This window comes from Lontra canadensis, unplaced genomic scaffold (assembly GCF_010015895.1).
Source record: "Lontra canadensis isolate GAN:19392208 unplaced genomic scaffold, GSC_riverotter_1.0 scaffold5, whole genome shotgun sequence".
NCBI classification, from domain to species: Eukaryota; Metazoa; Chordata; class Mammalia; order Carnivora; family Mustelidae; genus Lontra; species Lontra canadensis.
Window position 1 is genome coordinate 40,565,366 of NW_022630999.1, and position 19,404 is coordinate 40,584,769.

General features: G+C 38.8%; 1 protein-coding gene across 3 annotated transcripts in view; it reads left to right on the forward strand.

The window, feature by feature from the left end:
• Positions 1–369: 369 nt before the first annotated feature.
• The window catches only part of CCDC192 (coiled-coil domain containing 192), a 195,129-nt gene continuing 176,094 nt past the window's right edge, over positions 370–19,404 (forward strand). For 2 of the 3 annotated variants that reach the window (XM_032851965.1, XM_032851966.1), the window contains exons 1-2: positions 370–850; positions 6,215–6,266. In XM_032851965.1, the coding sequence (XP_032707856.1) occupies positions 789–850; positions 6,215–6,266 (114 nt within the window). In that variant the 5' untranslated portion in view covers positions 370–788. Of the gene's footprint in view, positions 851–6,214; positions 6,267–19,404 lie in introns of those variants that run through there. The other variant, XM_032851967.1, reaches the window with a different exon arrangement.

The following is a 19,404-nucleotide window of genomic DNA, read 5'->3' on the forward strand; positions in this document are numbered from 1 at the left end:
AAAGAATCCAAACCCAGAAGTGATTCCCAACTGTAGACTGTAGAAGTCCTACATTCACTTCCTGCTGGGGCAGGAAGTGTGGTGCAGACAGGCTGACCTTGGACCATGAACACATCCAGGGAGAGATACAGCAACCTGTTGGAAGAAAGTGGCTAGTGTCTCTGGACAAGCGAAGGGAAGAAGAAGCAGCAGTGCAGGTAATTTTTGACAGTGAAAAGAATGCCAGCTCATCAGCCACGATTTACCACCCCTGCAATCCTGCATCAGGAAAGAAGCCTTCATCAGGATGTGGCCAGGTGGAACCTTGCAGTCTCTGGATCCCAGGGAAAGAAGATCATCGGGCGGGGGGGTGGGGGTGGTGGAGTGGTGGAGCCTGGGGCAGAAACTACTGCCAGCCTGCAAACCGACCCATTTCTGTGGATGCAACCCTCTTCGACCAGCAGCATGACTGTCAGCACTGGTTCCAGAAGCAAGCAGGCCATGGCTTGAGCATAAAACCACTGCTTCTGGCCTGCTTTGAATGTGTTTTCTAGAAATGATGAATCTGTGGTGGTTCTACATGAATACTCATGATTGGATCTGATTTGTGAGATGTTTTGAAGGGTTACTGTGGCTTTGTAATTGAGATTTTTTTTTCTTCCCCTTGGGAAGTAACTGTTCTTCCCACAACCATTGTTGTTACCTAGCAACAGGGAACAGCAGACCAGTCACAGGGATTCTGAAGCTAAGGAATGGGGATAGTTGATGTCTGTCCCATGGACGGGGTACATCAGTGGGCCTGACTTGAGATGGGAGAATGTTATAGCAAGAAATCTGTGGCCCCAGGGTCTGAAACCCTGGAGAGAATCAGGTGAGTTCCCAGTTCCTTCTGTCGCAAAAGAACTCATGGGAATTTCTAGATAAAGGAGATCTTACTCAGTGCTTCAAAGAAAACCTTTCTTTAAAGTCTGGGGGAAAACATCAGACAGACTTTTCACCTGATCCTGGAAAATGACCCCTTTCTTTGAATGATGCTTTCATAGGGCAGGGTCTGATACACAACAAGTATTCAATAAATATTTGTTGAATGAATAAAATGTCCCTTACTTGCTCTTCTCAAAATCACACACTTACCCCAACCATTTTTATTGGCATGGGGAGGGAAGGCCGAGCCAGCCGTTTACTGGAACCACTGTAATGAAATGCCACCTTCACCACTCCCTTGCCAGGAGATATCCACAACAGAAGCTAGGTCATTGCAACTCTCCTCAAATAAAATCCCAGATCATCTCTGGCTACAGACATGGACATAAAACTCACCCCTGTAATTAACTGATCTACAGTTAATCATGGGGAAATTCACAAGTAGGCACAATACACATTTCCCCTTCAAATGTAGAAATACCTGCGACTTAGCATTTTCTTTTAAGCCTGGAATAGGAGACAGCCATATCTCCTTCGTTGAAAGAGCTAGATTGTGACAGGTGGTATCCTGTGATATGTACACTACAGCTCTGCTTAGTTAGGCTTTAAAAGTTATTTTCATTACATGAAATGTGTGGGCCTTGTTTTTATTGGCTTTTCACCTGGGGTCTATGGTCCATAGATGCTGTGGGAAATTCACAAATCCCCCAAAACTTTGTGTGAGATGTTGTTTCTATGTGCAAAAGGTCTGTGACCTTCAAAAGATTAATAGTCTTTGGGAAGGAGGGAGTCTTTTGTCTGTTAAAGAAAATGAAATTTAGCAAATGCTCATTTTCTTTTAATTTCCCTGAACACAGCACCTAAAGAGATAATATGTCAATGTGCTGACAATCCCAGAGGTGAACATAATGTTACCGAATGAAGAGAAAATGCCCTGCGATTAACAACTTTGAAATAAATAGCCCCGTGTACAGCCAGCGGGGAAGCCAAGTGAGGAGCAGGACTGTGCTCTCACTGCAAATTATCACTGGTGTTTTGGTCTCCATATGGAATCATATGGAACTGAGCATTTATGCAAGTGGAGAGCCGGGTTTTGAGCTTGGACACAGCTGAGTACTACCTTGGCTAACCCTTAGATGGGTTCAGGTCAGCTCCTTCAGTTCTAAGCAGGAGCAAACTGGTCCCATGTGCCCGGTGGTCTGTCCTACTTTTCTTTCCGTCCTTCTTCTCTTCTCAGGCCCTTGAGACAGAACTTCTCTACAGTTTATAGAAACCAATTGGGAATTTGCTCCTATGTTAGTCCAAGAAAAGAGGGTTAGGCCTTGGATGCAATTAACCTAGGGAATAAAGAAGGCATTTTCCCAGGAAATTCTTTCCCATAAGAATTGGGTGCTCACTGCTCACTAGCTATATTTCCAAACCAGTTTTATTAAAATCTTTTATTCACATGGACTAAGTGGTAACTGATTACTACTCCTGTAAAAAAAAAAAAAAAAAAAGGGTAAAAAGTCTGGAAAACAGATATTTCACTGAGAGGAAGGAAATATTTATGTTCTTGTCACTTACAGAGAAAAAATGACTGTAAAGCTGAAATGTCCTATTAATACTCCCTGCCGATAGAAATTTAAAGGATTTTCTCAGTTTTTCCATGAACCCTGAAGTAAAACAAAACCATTGCTATAAAAACAAGCTTCACAAATATGTTTGTTAATTCTCATTTGTTTTCTCTCAAGGTTAATAGGCTTTCTGAAGCTTTTTTCTCCTGAATTATGCTACAAACACGACTCGTACTGTGTGTATGCTGAGTAGCCTTGGTTACTCTGAGGCCATGACTCATGACCTTTAAATATTATTGTCAGGCAGCCAAAGCTCCCTCACTTTTAAACCAGTAGTTTTGTTTCAGGCATTATTAAAAGAAGGTGGTTTCGAATAGTTCTTTCTCTTGTACACTTGTGGCACATCTGAATATGTACATAAGGGTACTTGTACCCACAACATTTTGTATTTTTTTTTTTTGCTTCATTCAGTAACTATATATTAATTTCTTGGATGGTATGCCATTGGATGAATAAAAAACAAACGAAGATATTCCTTGTCTGCTAGGAAGTATCACTGAAGAGTTGCAAAAACATAGGTTGACAATTATTTATATGATGAAATGTGATCAGGGCTATAATAAGAGACAGATATCCACACACTACTTGTGGACACAGAGGCAAGAAACGATTTGTAGGATCAAAGAAGCTTCAGGAAGAGGTAGAATTTGAGTCATGGTGTGAAGAATAGTTAGGAGTTTTACAAACAGAGAAGAGAGCAAGAGCAGTCTTGTCAGAGGAAACAACCAAAGAAAAGGACAAACACATAGCCTGGGGCCACTGAGTAGTACAGTTTCGTGAGAATATCATGTTTGTGAGAGGCACTGATAGAAGATAAAATGAGTTAGATGGGAAGAGGGGGCCCCTTATTAAGGTCCTTCAAAACGATTTGTTGTTTTGTCCAGCAACGTGATGGCAAAATTTGTTTTCCATTTTGTGATAAAGAGGTACTGTCAAGTAGAAACACCAAAATACTGGTTTTTACTGATTTGGTAGGATGAGACAAGAGCAATTACATTAGAACCCCAGCATGTCCTTCCACTGAGTGGGAATCTAATTAATTTTGTTCAATAGTCACTGATTACTTTGTGAACATTTTAAAAGGTTTTAAGGTTTTTGAAGAGTGAAAGACTTGCACAGTAACATGGAAATAAAATAATATGTTTGTTATGGAGAGAGTAGGATGGAAAATGATAAAAGTACTCTGGGATTTTAAAGTTAGGCTTATTGGTTGGCAGCAGAAGAACAAGACTTTGAGATTGGGGGTTTACTAAATCACCCATCTATTAATTCATTCGTTAAAAAATATTTATTGACCATCCTAGCCCTGTTCAAGATGTGAAGGAAAGAGTAACAAAATAACAATAGAAAAAATTCCCTATCTTCAAGGAGTTTGCATTTTCAGTTGGAAGGAGACATAATACATATAATTAATAAGCAAATTCTACAGTATGCTAGAAGGTGGTAAGTACAGCAAAGAAAAATTAAGCAAGGTCATGAGGATGGATAGATGGTGGAGAGGTCAATTTTATTTTATTTTTTTTAAAGATTTATTTATTTGAAAGAGAGAGAGCGCTCAAGTCAGGGGTAGGGCTGAGGGAAGGGGAGAGGGAGAATCTCAAGCAGACTCCCTCACTGAGCATGGAGCTGGACTTGGGGCTCAATCTCATGACCTTGAGATCATGTCCTGAGTTGAAATCAAGAGTTGGATGATTAACCCACTGAGCCACCCAGGTGCCCTGAAAGATCGATTTTTAAGAAGGGTGCATATGGTAGGCCTCACTGAGAAAAGATATTTGAACAAAGACAAAAAGGGAGTGGAATAGAGTCAAGCAGACAGCTATGGAGTACATGCTCCTGGCATTAGGACTTGCAATGAGAGTCTATATGAGGAGGTTGAAGAAGAGTGAGGAAACCAGCAGGACTTATTGAGGAGAATATCAGATGAATTCAGAGAGGCAAAGGTGGAGTTGTATGGGAGGGGGAAGGAAGGAGTGGGATGGAGCCTTACAATGGATCAAAGGGTAAATGGGTGAGACATCTTTAGGACCTCATATGCCATTATAAGGGTTTGAGCTTTTATTCTGAGTGAAATGAGATCTCTAACTGGAGGGTTTTGAGCAGAGGAGTGAAATAATTTTTATTATAGTCAATGTACTTAAAATAGAATGTAGTAGGTGAAGTTGGAAGCAGAGAGCACCATTTAGGAGATTAATGCAATAACCCAGGCAAGAGCTGATGGTAGTGTGAGGGTTGGACCAGGGAGTTAGCAGTGAAGATGGTGAGTTGGCCAGATACTGGATATATTGTGACTATAGAGCCAAGAGTTTCCTGTTGGATTGGATATGGATTCTGAGACAAAAAGAGGAGTCAAGGTGTCAGCCTGAGTGAGTGGAAGGACTCCATCATCATCAGCTGAGATGGGGAAGACTGCAAGCAGAAGACTGGAGGTAGAAATTAGGAGTTAGGTTTGGGAATGATGAAACTGAGATCTCGATTAGACATCCCAGTGGAGATGTCAAGAAGACAATTGCATGAATGAATCTGGAATTCAAGGGAGAAGTCTAGAAATGCATATTTGGCAGTGATCAGCATACAGATGAATTTATTTATTTTTTTTAATTTTTAAAAAAGATTTTATTTATTTATTTGCCAGAAAGAGCGAGAGGGCACAAGCAGTGGGAATAGTAGAGGGAAAGGGAGAAGGAGGCTCCCTGCTAAGCAGGGAACCTGGTGCAGGGCTTGATCCCAGGACTCCAAGATCATGACCTGAGCCAAAGGCAGATGCTTACCCATCTGAGCCACTCAGGCGCTCCCATCTTGATGAATTTAAAGCCATGAGGTTGGATGACATCACCAGTGGAGAGGATGTGACTAGAGGAGAGAGGAGGCCTTGGAGCATGTCAAAGCTGAGAGTGCAGGGAGAGAGAAAGAACCATCAAAGGACACTGAGAGGGAGCAGCAGGGGGAGGGCAGAAAGAAAACCTGGGACCTTAGGACATCCTGGAAGCCAAGTTCAGAGAGCCTGTCAAGGAGGAAGCAATGAATCATGTCAAAAGCTGTCAAGTAAAGTGAGATGTGACAAATGATCACTACAACAGTGATGTGGAGATCGCTGATGAATTAAATGCAGTTTCTGTGGAATAGTGCTTGTGAGAGTCTGGACGGAGAGCTGCCTTAACAAAAAACAGGAGAGACAGTGAGAATATATCCTCGTTATAAAGGGGCTCAGGGTAATCAAGCAGAAAGTAAAGGGTTAAGAGGGCTCAAGATGCAATAAATAACAGCATGTTTGTAAACTACTGGAAATGATCCTAGAAAGAGAGATTGAGTGACCAACAGTGTAGGAGACAAAGAATTCCCCAAGTCTGCTGTTTTGCAGGATGATAGGCTTTCTTCCACATTTTCCTTTTTCTTTTTTTAGTTGAAATAAGAGATTTTGCAGGTTTTCAGAACAGACTGTACTGTTCAGACTGCTTATTCTCAAGAGAACCTTTAAAGGCTATTTTATCTTCTTTGAGTGAAGTTTACATTCCATAGTTTTGATTTCCTTTAGAAAAGTTCAGAAATCGACATTTGGAGGAAATAACTTTACAACAATTACCTTCAATGACACAGTGTAAAGATCTATTTGATGTGGGGTGTGTGTGTGTGTATACAAGTATGTGCACACCTGAAATAAAATTTTGGAATTCTAAACTCTTACTTTATTTCAGCACCACGTCTACAAGTTCAGAGTCAAATATACAACAAAGGAACAAAAAACCGGTAAGAGATGAAGTTTGCCTGAATTCTTTTTTTTTTTTAAAGCATTACATTCAATAAAACTGAAACTTCTTTAATTAATGCTGAGACTTTCCTGATATAGTTTGCTTTCTCATTTTATTAGTAAGGATTGTAAAAATAAAGCATGGAATATCTTTTTGTCTAGTAGAATGCGGCCAAGTGGGTAGATTGCCAACTAAGCAATATTACTGGGCAGTAGGGAAGTTAGGGGTGGTGTGGTGTGGCCCTACAGTATCACAGACATTCTGGTTACTCCAGAGTCTTTGCTTGTATGTGAGGAAATTCTGGAATTCAAACAAGGTACAGACTGGGTAAATCACATTATGTGGTTTATTTAGGCTAAGGGTGAAATCACAGTCTATTCTAGATATTTCTAGTTCATGCTCTTTCAAGTGGGATGATGGCATACTTAGTTCTGACCCTTGAGATCTTGTCTCTTCTGTGAGCTCTCTTATGCCCTCAGACAGCAAGGTTCTTTTTACCTGAGCCTCATCTTGTACCTATCTCGGCCTCAGATAGCAAGTGTGAAGGCTGTTGAGAAATGTTGCGGCTGGGTGATGGGGACATGGGAGCTCATTACACTAGTCCTCCACTTTTATGAGAGAATTTGAGAATTTCTCTTAAAGAAAAAATAAGCTATCTTTACACCCCTGATTCAGTTTTAGTAAGGATCCCCTAGACTCCACTATAGACATTTCTGGAACAACCCTTTTAACTCTAATGTACCCTGTAGCAGTGTGGTATGGAACAAAGATCACAGGACTAGGAATCAGGCCCAAGTGTCTCACCTCCAATCTATGTGACCATAACCGAGTCATTTAAGCTATCAGGGTCTTGTATGTCATCCATAATATCAGGATGATGAACTTCTACTTTGAATATGATGTTTGGATTGTGGAAATGGTTGGTGTCCCTACTGGTGCACTGAAGTATAGTTATTTAGAATCAATAGCATTCCAATGGGCTCCCCTGTGGGCCAGGAGACTTTGCTCTTGGATTTCTTGATTTCTTTCTGGATTCAGCAGCTCTGCTCTACCACTCCCATCCCATCTCAGCATCACCAGCTAAGAACCATTGATCTAGTGAAGTGCATCTCCAGAAGCCCATTCCTGTCCTTATTTTTTCAAAAACATTAACATCTCTTTTCTGAGTTATGTTCACTTAACCTGACCCCAGACAGACCGGTTGTATCTCTGAAATCCATAATTATCTTCAGGAGGAGGGTTTTGTTAAAGAAATGGATGTCAAGGGAAGCCAGCTTAGACTAGTAGAACATGAATTATATTAAAAATCTACTTGCTAACTGTAGTGATCCTTTAATCCTACATTGCCTTTTTTTTTCAGCTGGCAAAAAAAGAAAAGCCCAATAATGAAGATTTTTAATACATATGTTGGAGCTGTTTATAATTCTGTTGTTCACAGAGAAAGTATTACTCACCAGTACCATATGAAAACATTTTGTTTCTCCTCTCGGAACCCTTGGATTAGCAGTTAAATTGCAGTTTTGGAAATGAGAGACTTCAGCTCACCAATTCCATTTACTGCCTTTCCCTCTAACAATGCTAATCAATTAGCACCCTAGAGATAACCCTCTGGTTGGCTGCGTATATGCAAAGGACAAGGTGCCAATTACCACATGTAAGATTTCTGCCCAGGGCTCCCAATTAGCTTCCTGGAGTTCAGAATCTAATGCTTTCAATTTACATTTAATACAGTTGGGAGCCCTGGGGCTGCACGTAGCTGGTTCTACAGTGTTTTTACATTTCCAAAAGCATACATTTAGCTGGAGGAGGTTAGAATTAGAGATCTCAAGGCCATAAGACATCCACAGTTAGTGCTGTCTGCTCATCACACAATGCCTTTCAGGTCTTGCAACTCTTAGAATGGTCACTCAGCAGAGCCCCATTCTGCTGTGTACCAGGCAGTACACACTAGCTTGCAGGTGGATCCCAAATGCCTCTTTTAAACAGTGGCAGTTTGCTTGCGCCCAAGACACTGACACTGAAGGATGAAATCTGTTGAATTCTGTGAGGACGTCTCCGCTGCCCACATATAGAAACAAGCTCCTCCCATCTGGATATCTGGACGTGGTGGTTCCCTATTTTGTCTTTACTATACTCTTCTTTGAATACTACTTTAATTTTTGGACTCTCCTGGTAAACTACATTCTTAGAGGGAGAACTGGCCTTTCTTTGTTCATCTCTATGTCCACGGGACAGAGTCTGTGAGAGCAAAACAGCACTCAGTCATCATTGTCTGAAAACAGAACAAATGGACCAAGCACTAGGTATAGTCCTAGGTGATCAACAAAGGCCGTCCCGCTGATTCCCTACAGCAGCAGAGGGCGGTGGGTTTCAGAATCATCACTCTCTTACTGACACTTTCCTTCTCATTATTACCACATTAGACATTAAGAAATTGAGATTTCGGGGAGGAGGCGAATGATTTCAGCTGTTGAGTGACCAAGGAATATGTGTGTACCCGATAGGAGGAACATCCCAGCATAAGGAGGTGTTAGTTTTTTTTTTAGATCCACAACTCAGGGGCCAGGTTGTCCCTGTTTATCTGCACCCTATTCTTCTGGGCCTGTTGGAGGATGCGAATGTTATTTAAACTGTTGCCTTTGCTGCATTTTAATATCTTCTGACAGAGAACAGCTAGTGCATATAAATCATCTCATTCAAAGCTGTTTAGGAAATAAAAATTCTATTGCAAGGAGGCTTGACCTGAACCGGATACCTGGCTCAGGATTTCTCCCTCTGAACTATTCCTGCCAACTGTGACACACGGAGATGAATTATGTAAAACACATGATGTCACTGGTTATGTGACATCCTCCAAAAGTGAGGATGTGGGCCTGAATTCATCAATGCTAGAATATGTATGAAGTAGTTCGCCCATTGTGCAAAACTAAGCTTATTATAAAACCTCACAAACCCTTTAGCTTCCAAGTTGCAATTTAGTGATGACTTCATTAAAGAATCATCTTGGGTGCCAAAAAAATGAAAGCACCTTTTAAAAAATTTTTGTGAGGTCAAATTCATAGCACACAACATAGAAAGACAGCTCTCCAAAATGACCTTTTGGAGTAGCTGAAAGGTTTTTGCATTTGATAAACTGGGCAAGGCAAGCAATACCTTAAATTGTGTCAAATTGTATAAAATCTGTTCTTTTAATACTTGGTATGATATAGCATTATGTTTGTAGGAAGCAGGTATTTCGTCGCATTCTCGTATTTCTAAATTTTAATGTTCTAAAATGGCTTTCAGAAAATTCTTCCCATTAAGGACCAAACTTTCAAATCATTTGTTAATATATTACTTGTGTTTTAAAGGACCATTTCAAATGATTTAAAGGAAATATTCCTATTTATTCTTAGAATGAGATCAATATAGAACTCTATTTCTATATATATTTAAACAAAGATTTGTGTCTATTTTAGAAAATTGGAGATATATATATATATATATATATTTTTTTTCACTTTAATTCATGAGAAATGATGTCACAGAATTTTCTGTTTTGGATTTCTTTCTTTCCTCTGTTCTTTCTCCTTCTCTTTTTTTCTCTCTTTCTTTGCTTCCTGTCCTCCCTTCTTTCTTCCTGTCCTTCCTTCCTTACTCTTTCTCTTTTCCTCCCTCCCTCATTCCCTCCCTCCCTTCCTCCCTTCCTTCTGTCTCTCTTTTACTGAGGTAAACTTGACTTTTGACATATGTACAAACCAGTCAAGAGAAGGAAACTATCGGGGCGCCTGGGTGGCTCAGTGGTTTAAGCCTCTGCCTTCAGCTCAGGTCATGATCTCAGGGTCCTGGGGTCGAGCCCCACGTCTGGCTCTCTGCTCAGCAGGGAGCCTGCTTCCCCCTTTGTCTGCCTGCTTCCTCCTCTCTGCCTGCTTCTCTGCCTACTTGTGATCTCTCTCTCTGTGAAATAAATAAAATCTTTAGGAAAAAAAAAGAGAGAGAGAGAGAAGGAAACTATCCATCACCCTCAGAAGTTTCTCATACTCATCTCTCTCACCCACTTCTCCCTACCTGCCTATAGACCATTCTCAAAGAAGCATTAGTTTGCTTTGTGTCACTGTATATTATTTTATGTTTCCTTGAGCTTTACATAAGTGTAGGCACACAGTACATACCCCCTTTACTGGCTTCTTCCACTTGGCCAAACTATTTTGAACTTCATCTATGTTGTAGTGTGTATCAATAATTCATTTTTATTGAATAGTATCCCACTGTATTGAATGTATGTTTGTTTATTCCTTCACCTGTTGGCTGACATTTAGGTTATTTCCAGTGTTTGACTCTTACAAATAAAGTTGCTATAAACATTCCTATACAAGTATTTGTGTGGACATATGCTTTCTTTTCTCTTGGGTGAATACCTAAGAGTGAAGTGCTTGAATCATATGGTAGATATACTTTTAATTTTCTTGAAAACCATCAAACTGTTTTTCAAAGTGGTGGTATCATTTTAGATTTCCACCAGCATGTCAAGAGTTTCAGTTTATCCACATTCTCTCCAAGCCTGGTTAGGGTCAGCCTTTTAAGTTTCAGCCATTCTGATAGATGTAGCCCTATCTCAGGGTGGCTTGCATTGGCATCTCCTTAATAGCTAATGGTGTTGAGCGCTTTTTCTTGCATTTCTTTGCCATCCTTATGTCTTATTTGGTGAAGTATATATTGAAACCTTTTGTCCCTTTCTTGTCTCTTATTATTGGATTAAAGTTCTTTATGTATTCTAGACACAAGTAATTTTTCAGATTATGTGTTTTGCAGTTACTTCCTCTAGTCTCTGGTTACTCTTCTCATTCTCTTAACAGTGTCTTTAGAAGGGCAGAAGTTATTAATTTTTATGAAGTCTAATTTATCACTTTGTACTTTCGTTTATCAGGCATTTGGTATCTGATCTAAGAAATCTTTGCCCAAGGTCACGAGTATTTTCTCTTGTTTTCCTCCAGAAGTCTTCTAGTTTTAGGTTTTACATTTAGATCGATTGATTGATTTTGAGTTCATTGTGCTTGATGATGACTCAAAGCTGAGTCTCTCTCTAGGAATTTCCCTCAGCTGAAAGAGCTCTGATGCTCCAGGGTCATCCCTCTTCATGGGATCATCTTGTATCCAATGACTGGTTGGCCAGTCTCTTTCCTTAGACTGAAGACAAGACCAGGTCTCTTTCCTTAGAGGGCAATTCTGAAAGGCAGACCTGCTTCACAACCCCCACAGAATTGCTAAGGCTGCTCTTGCATTTCTGCTTCCCCTTCCTTTACAGGTGTCACTCCCAAGAGCCACCTCCAATAATCTGCTCCCCAAGGGAACCTAACCTAATAGAATCACAAAATCAAAATAGGTCTAACCTAATGCATAAGGTTTTGCAAATGGAAATTCATAGGAAGTGCAAAACAGCCACTGTGCTGTCACTTAGGGCAAGACAAAAGATGAATCAATACTGTCACTGTCATTTTGATAGTCCTTCAGAGAAATATTCCTTCATAGAAAAGATTTAATGAATATACATTTGCAGAATTTAAGGAAGCAGAATATTTAATAGCATGATAATGTCCATTTATTTGATATAAAAAATGGATTTTCTCCCCATAAAAGGATACAAATAGTATAGAAATTGGGTCTTTATTTCTGGGGATAACTGCTAGTTATCTAGAGAGTATCTAATATTACTCTCTCTGGAAGAGTAATATTATCTCCCTAGAGGCTGGGATGTGACATAACATATCCAGTGCAGTTTTTACCCATCATTCAAACTCTCATACAGTTTCTTTCATGTTGAGATTTTGTAATAATTGAAGGCCTGATTCATATCACCCTCTCCTGTCCCCATCCCCACTCTGTCCCTGTACAATCATCTGAAGCTCATCTAACTTAAACTACATAGCTTAAATGCTATACATAAGCAACTTCAACAGAGATTTCAGATCAAGTAGTGTGTCATGTGGTGGCAGTGATGCTAGACTTGCAGTCAGTGAGAAAGATATTTATTCCTTTGGTCATTATCAAGAAAGACCAAAACTTTCGTTCATTTCAATTTAATTTGCTTGTCATTAAAATTTTTGCAGGCTATCAGTTACAGGTGGCAAATGGCTTAATATTTCACTTAGCTGAAGAATTTATTTCTTCTTCACAACATCCATCCAAGGTGTGATGGGGAGGGACTCTATTCATCATAGTTACTAAGAGACCCTCTGAATGGAAACATCACCTAGGAATGCACTTCTGCAGTCCTCGCAGGTAGCAAATGAAAGAGGCATAAACTGGAAGTTAAATGCACCACTTCTCCTATTTTATTAGTCAAAGAAGTCATGTGGCTTAAAACAGCTTCAGAAGCTGGGGAGGTGAAATCATATCATGAGCCTAGGAGAATTTTCAGAAATATGTTGGTGGACAAAAATTACAGCAATATAAAACTACTTTAAGAAAAAAAAAAAAAAAGAATCCAATCTAAGGAAAAGAAAAAGAAATGCTATAGATACAAGAGAAAACAGTAGTTCTAGAATTTCTCATTTTAATAATAAGTTCTTTTAACTTGAGAACATAGGCCATAATAAAGATCTTAGCAGTTCAAGATGAGTTTGGCCAAAGCACTGGGAAGAGTTCTTTAGAAAATGATCCTTCACAAGCAATTGGGCCAGATGACCTATTTCGTTTTAATTCTATGATACAGTACATGTATAAGAAACAAACGGTCCTGTTTTCACATGCAAATATTTTCCTTTATTATTTTTTTTTTAAATGTCAACAGGCAAAGAAATTTAAAAAACATGTGGCACTGAAACAGATTGTTTACAGATAGGATGTTTTTCAGAATTTCCCCAAGAGGCATCAGTGGCTGAAGCATTTGAGTGTCTGCAAATTTGTTTCATCAAATGCCCATGACATTTTTTTCTCCATTTGGCTCTTTCAAATGGCAAAGAGTTTCAAACAACGGGCACTATTTGGGGAAAGCATGCCAATTTGTGCTGTGTAGTGCTGACACATTTTATTTTCTGTGAGGGCGGAAATGTTGAGAAGTCTGTATGTGTAGAAGAAAGGAAGTTGTGAAATACAAAAATGGGGCAGAAGTTAAATGTATACATATTTAAATAGATAAAATTTAAGTACATATTTAATTTACTTCCAGGGCTACTCTGAATTAGTATTCCGAATAAACCCAACTTTCATGTAAAATTTGCTCAGTGTCTCAAACCCGAAGGTTTAGACCAGAGGAAGATATGGCAAGGGGGAAGTGTGTTTTCAGACCATCTAATCAATCAGTCTGACTTTGAGAGCACACTTCAATTGCTGTGGTCTGAAGAAAAATAAAAAAAACTTCAAAATTTCCCTGAAAAAGAATATCCTCCCAAAGGGCTAGGACATTTATTCAATGGAGCCTTTCCCAAAGGACTATGTCTCCTTGAGACTGGAAGAGTGACCCCTGAGGGAGAAGCACAAGGATGTAGGCTCTCAGGGATTAAGCTTGGCCTCTGGCTGCCCTCTGTCTCATTAGGCAGATAGAATAACATCGGCTTAATTTGTTTTGATAGTTTTGTCAAACTGAAATTTGCTGCTGGGAATAATAGCCCAGGTCGTTGTGTCAATAGCTGAGCTGTTTGTGTTAGATCAAGTATCACAGTCAATTAGTTATTTCAAAATATGGCTAATAATCTGTACTCAATGAGGTTCAGAGAAATCTAATGTTTCTCCAAGTTTTGATTAGAGTTTACTTCTTCACAAAGTTGATTCTCTCCTTGGACAGATTTATGCATTAATACACAAGGATGAGAAGCTAATTTAGTCTCTGACTATTTCAACCCATTTATGAGGCATTTATATACATTCAAAATAAGTAATAGAAAATATTTGTACTATCTATTACAAATAATATCCCTAATGTGTTATGGTCTCATATAAACCAGTGAGGAAAAAAAAAATCAGTCCTTAAAAAAGAAAATGGACAAAGGACACAAATCACAATTTACAGAAGTCTTGGGACATACAGGTATCTAATAAGATGTCCAAATTTGCAAATATCATATAATACATCCAAATAATAGAAGGTAAAGACACTAAAATTTTTAAAATTTATTTATCATATTTACTTGTAATTGTGACAGATATAAAAAGCATTCAGAAGGAGGGGCAATATAGTAATGGCAATATAGTAATACTCTGAACTCAACTCTTCCCACAGACACACCCAATCTATAGCTACATATGGATCATTTCCCTCTGAAAAGATCTGAACACTAGATGAACTACTTTTTAAAGCAAAGTATCCAAGGACCAAAAGGTATGGGTAGGAGAGGCAGAAACATAGTCTCATAAGCCTTTCACCAGTTACCACAAACACAATAGGGAAGAATCTCATCAGACAGGTATGTCTCCTAGAGGAGCAAGGTACTGGTACTCTGCACTGGGCACCCCAGCTCCTGGTATCTGCACTGGAAAGATGGGCTGCCAATATACCCGGCTTGGAAAATCAATAGGGTAGATGTCCAAGAATCCCAAAGTGCCAGAGGAAACTAAAATTTCCCCTTTTGAGGGGCTCACATGTAGTTTCATCCAAGACCTAATGAAAACATAGCTTGAAAAGTACCTAGAGTATATGTGAAGGAGATTCATTTGATGATCTTGAGGCATTGGCTTTGGGGTGGGGAAGGGTAGGGGATGTCTGAGACACTACTCAGAGATGGAGACATTAGGGAACACCATTGTTGCACTTTCCACATAGCCTGCTAGGGCAAGTGGATGAACTCAAATCCTGTACCCTCCTATGCCTTGGTGGTACAGCCAAGGGTGAATAGTTGGGACATTTGTTGAGGCAGGAGAGCACAGTTGGTTGCAGGCTCCCTAGATCTCTGGCCCCAGCCAGATAAATGCAAACAGTTGTGTCATTCTCCTACGCCTAGCCTAAAACCACCATGCTCTCACAGACAAGGCACTCCTTTGCTGCACTGCTGAAGCCTACTGCATGCAATCAAACCATTTTCCCACCACCCTTCTGAAGTCCTTTCTGCCACACTCTCTATCAGGCTTACTAAAGCCAGAGTGTGCATGCAGTTCACACAGGGGAAACCCCTTGATGACCTGGTGGTCTTGAGGATGGATGCTCCAGAGTTTCACAGGACCACAGCAACCAGAAAGACAGTTCTTATCAGGCACCACTCTGAGGGCACCGTATAGACAGTGGGTTGAAACACACCCCAAGTCTTTCTCGAAAAATGCCTATTTTCTTAGTCTGGAGCTTCGGTCTGACAAAGAGGCTTCAGGTTGGCCACACACCTAGGGCTAAGGAAGTGAATCCGGGAATGCAAGTAAGGAGACACAATCCTTGTGTACCACTTGGCCTCAGTAAGACTCATAACACTTCTCAGAAAGGGACTTACACACTTGTCTGGAGCCCTGATTTTTGCAACCCTTATCCAGGGAACACCGTTAGATATCCTGGTCTGGAAGTCAGCAGAGTTAACAACTGTAGTCCCACAGAACTGTGTATATTGGCACACTTTAAAAGCTGATGCTGGAGTCTGACTTCCAATTAACCTGAAACTAGGTGCTAAATAAGATTCCTTCCCTTGGATGACTGATAAGTCTTCACACACACATACCTAATCATGGGGGCATATCAAGAATAAGTCAGGCAGTTAAAACAATTACAGAAGTTCAAGAGACAACTGAGAGCTGGGCAAGGTTGAAAGAGAAGGATTATTACCTTCACACAAGGTCACTCTTTCAAGACAGAGAAATATAGCTGTTCTGCTAATACATAGCAACAAACACAAACTGCCAAGCAAAATGAGGGAATAGGGAAATATATTCCAAACAAAAGAAAAAGATCTTAGTGATATGAAGATAAGTAACCCTCCCGAGAAAGAATTCAAAACAATGGTCATAAAGATGCTCACTGAACTTAGGAAAAGAATGGCTGAATGAAGTGAGAACTTCAACAAAGAAAGAGAAAAACTAAAGTACCAAATAGAAATCATGGAGCTGAGGAAGACAATAACCGAAGGGAACAACATGCTAGAGGATTCAATAGCAGACTGGAAGAAGTAGAAGAATGGATTAGTGAACTCAAAGACAGGGCTGTGGAACTCACCTCACAAAGCAGGAAAAAAAAAGAATTTTTAGAAAAAGAAATAACTTAAGGGACCTTTACAACAACATAAAGCAGAATAGCATTCCCACTATAGAGGTCCTATAAAAAGAGAGAATGGGGTAGAGAGTTTATTTGTAGAAATAAATGATAGATGAAATCTTCCCTAACCTAGGGAAGGAAACAGACATCCAGATTCAGGTATTCTAGAGAGTTTCAAATGAAATGAACCACACCAAATGAGCCGCACCAAAGCATACTGAAATAAAAATGTCAACAGTTGAAGACAGAATCTTAGAAGCAGCAAGAGAAAGACAGATTGTTATGTACAAGGAAAAGCCCATAAGGCTATCAACACTTTTTTCACCAGAAACTTTGCAAGGCAGAAAAGAATGGCTTATGACGTATACAAAGTGAAAAAAAAAAAAAAAAAAAAGAAAGAAAACAAACACCCCCAAACCAAAAAACTTCTCACTAAAAATATTCTACCCAGCAAGGTTATCATTCATATCTGAAGAAGAGATGAGTTTTCCAACAAGAAAGAGTCCTGAAATAATCCACATATATATGGTCAACTTATGTATAACAAGGAAGGCAAGAATATACAATGGGGAAAAAACAGCCTCTTCAATATATAACAGCTAAATGCAAAAGAATGAAACTGGAATACAATCTTACACAATATACAAAAATCAACTTAAAGTTGATTAAAGATTAGAATGTTCAAACTGAAATCTTAAAACTTCTAGGAGAAACAAAGTGGGTAAAGCTCCTTGATATTCTTGATATCAGTCATAGTCATTTTTGAGGATCTGACTCCAAAGGCAAAGGAAATAAAAGGAAAAATAAATAAATGGGACTACATCAAACCCAAAATCTACATAGGAAAGGAAAACATCCACAAAATAAAAAGGCAATCTATTGAATATGAAAAAAATATTTGTGAATTATGTACTTGATAAGGGGTTAATAACCAAAATGTATAAGTAACTCCTAAAACTCAATAACAAAGTATCTGATTAAAAAATGGGCAAAGCGTCTGAATAGATATTTCTCCAAAGAAGAATACAGATGTCATAGGCACATAAAAAAGATGCTCAACATCACTAATCATCAGGGAAATGCAAATCAAAACCACATTGTGATATCATCTAATACTTGTTAGAATGGCTATTATAAAAAAGACAAGAAATAACAAGTGTTGGTGAGGATGTGAAGAAGAGGGAACTCTCATGATCTGTGGATGGGAATGTAAATTGGTGTAGCCACCATGGAAAGCAGTATGGAGGGTCTTCAAAAAATTACAAATGGCAATGCCACACGACCCAGCAACTCCACTGCTGGGTATGTATTCAAAGAAAATGAAAACATTAAATCAAAAAGATATATGCCACCCACGTGTCCAATGCAGCATTATTGATAATAGCCAACATATGGAAACAACCTAAGCACCCATCAAAGGATGAATGGATAAAGAAAATGGGAGCTATCTAGATAGATAGATAGATATCTATCTAGATATCTATCTATCTATCTATCTATCTATCTAGATATCTATCTATCTAGATATCTATCTATATATCTATCTATCTAGATATCTATCTATTTATCTATCTATCTAGATATCTATCTATTTATCTATCTATCTAGATATCTATCTATTTAGATATCTATCTAGATATCTATCTATCTAGATATCTATCTATCTATCTAGATATCTATCTAGATATCTATCTATCTATCTATCTAGATATCTATCTAGATATCTATCTAGATATCTATCTATCTATCTATCTAGATATCTATCTAGATATCTATCTATCTAGATATCTATCTATCTATCTATCTATCTAGATATCTATCTATCTAGATATCTATCTATCTATCTAGATATCTATCTATCTATCTAGATAGCTCCCATTTTCTTTATCCATTCATCCTTTGATGGGTGCTTAGGTTGTTTAGTGTTTTCATGTTCTTTGAATAGATATCTATATAGATTGATATCTAAATAGATAGATATCTCCCATTTTCTTTATCCATATGTGATATATATATGTGTATATATCCATATGTGATATATATGTATATATATGTGATATGTGAGATATATATATATAAAAAAAACATATTACATTACATATATATTACATATTACTCAGCCATAAAAAATGGAAATGAAATCTTGCCATTTGAGCAACATGGATGGACCTTGAGGCTATTATTCCAAGTGAAGTTAAGTCAGACAGAGAAAGACAAATACCATTTGATTTCATTTATACATGAGATCTAAAAAACAAAGAAACAAAACAGAACAGGACCCAAACTTGTAGATACAGAGAACAGATTGTTGTTTGCCACAGGGGATGAGAGCTGGACCCAAACTTGTAGATACAGAGAACAGATTGTTGTTTGCCACAGGGGATGAGAGCTGGGAGTCAGCAAAATGGGTGAATAAGATTAATAGTACAACCTTCTAGTTATTAAAAAAATAGTTATAGGGATGTAATGTACAGCATGGGGAATATAGTCAATAATATTGTATTAACTTTTTAAGGTGACAGTAACTAGATTTATTGTGGTGGCCATTGCACAAGGTACATAAATGTCAAATCACTTTACTGTACACCTGAAACTAACATAATATTGTATGTCAATTATACCTCAAAAAAAAGTATTGAAAATGTCATTACTGGCAAAGTTGTATGAAACTATGATTCCTGTAGTTAATTTGGGGGATGTTATCAGAAGTATGTATCGAGTGTATACTCTTTTTTTTTTTTTTTTTTTAAAGATTTTTTTTTTTATTATTTATTTGACAGAGAGATCTCAAGTAGGCAGAGAGGCAGGCAGAGAGAGAGGAGGAAGCAGGCTCCCCGCTGAGCAGAGAGCCCGATGCGGGCCTCGATCCCAGGACCCTGGGACCATGACCTGAGCTGAAGGCAGAGGCTTTAACCCACTGAGCCACCCAGGCGCCCAAGTGTATACTCTTTAAAGAGTATATACTCTTCAAAATCCAGTAACCACTTTCACA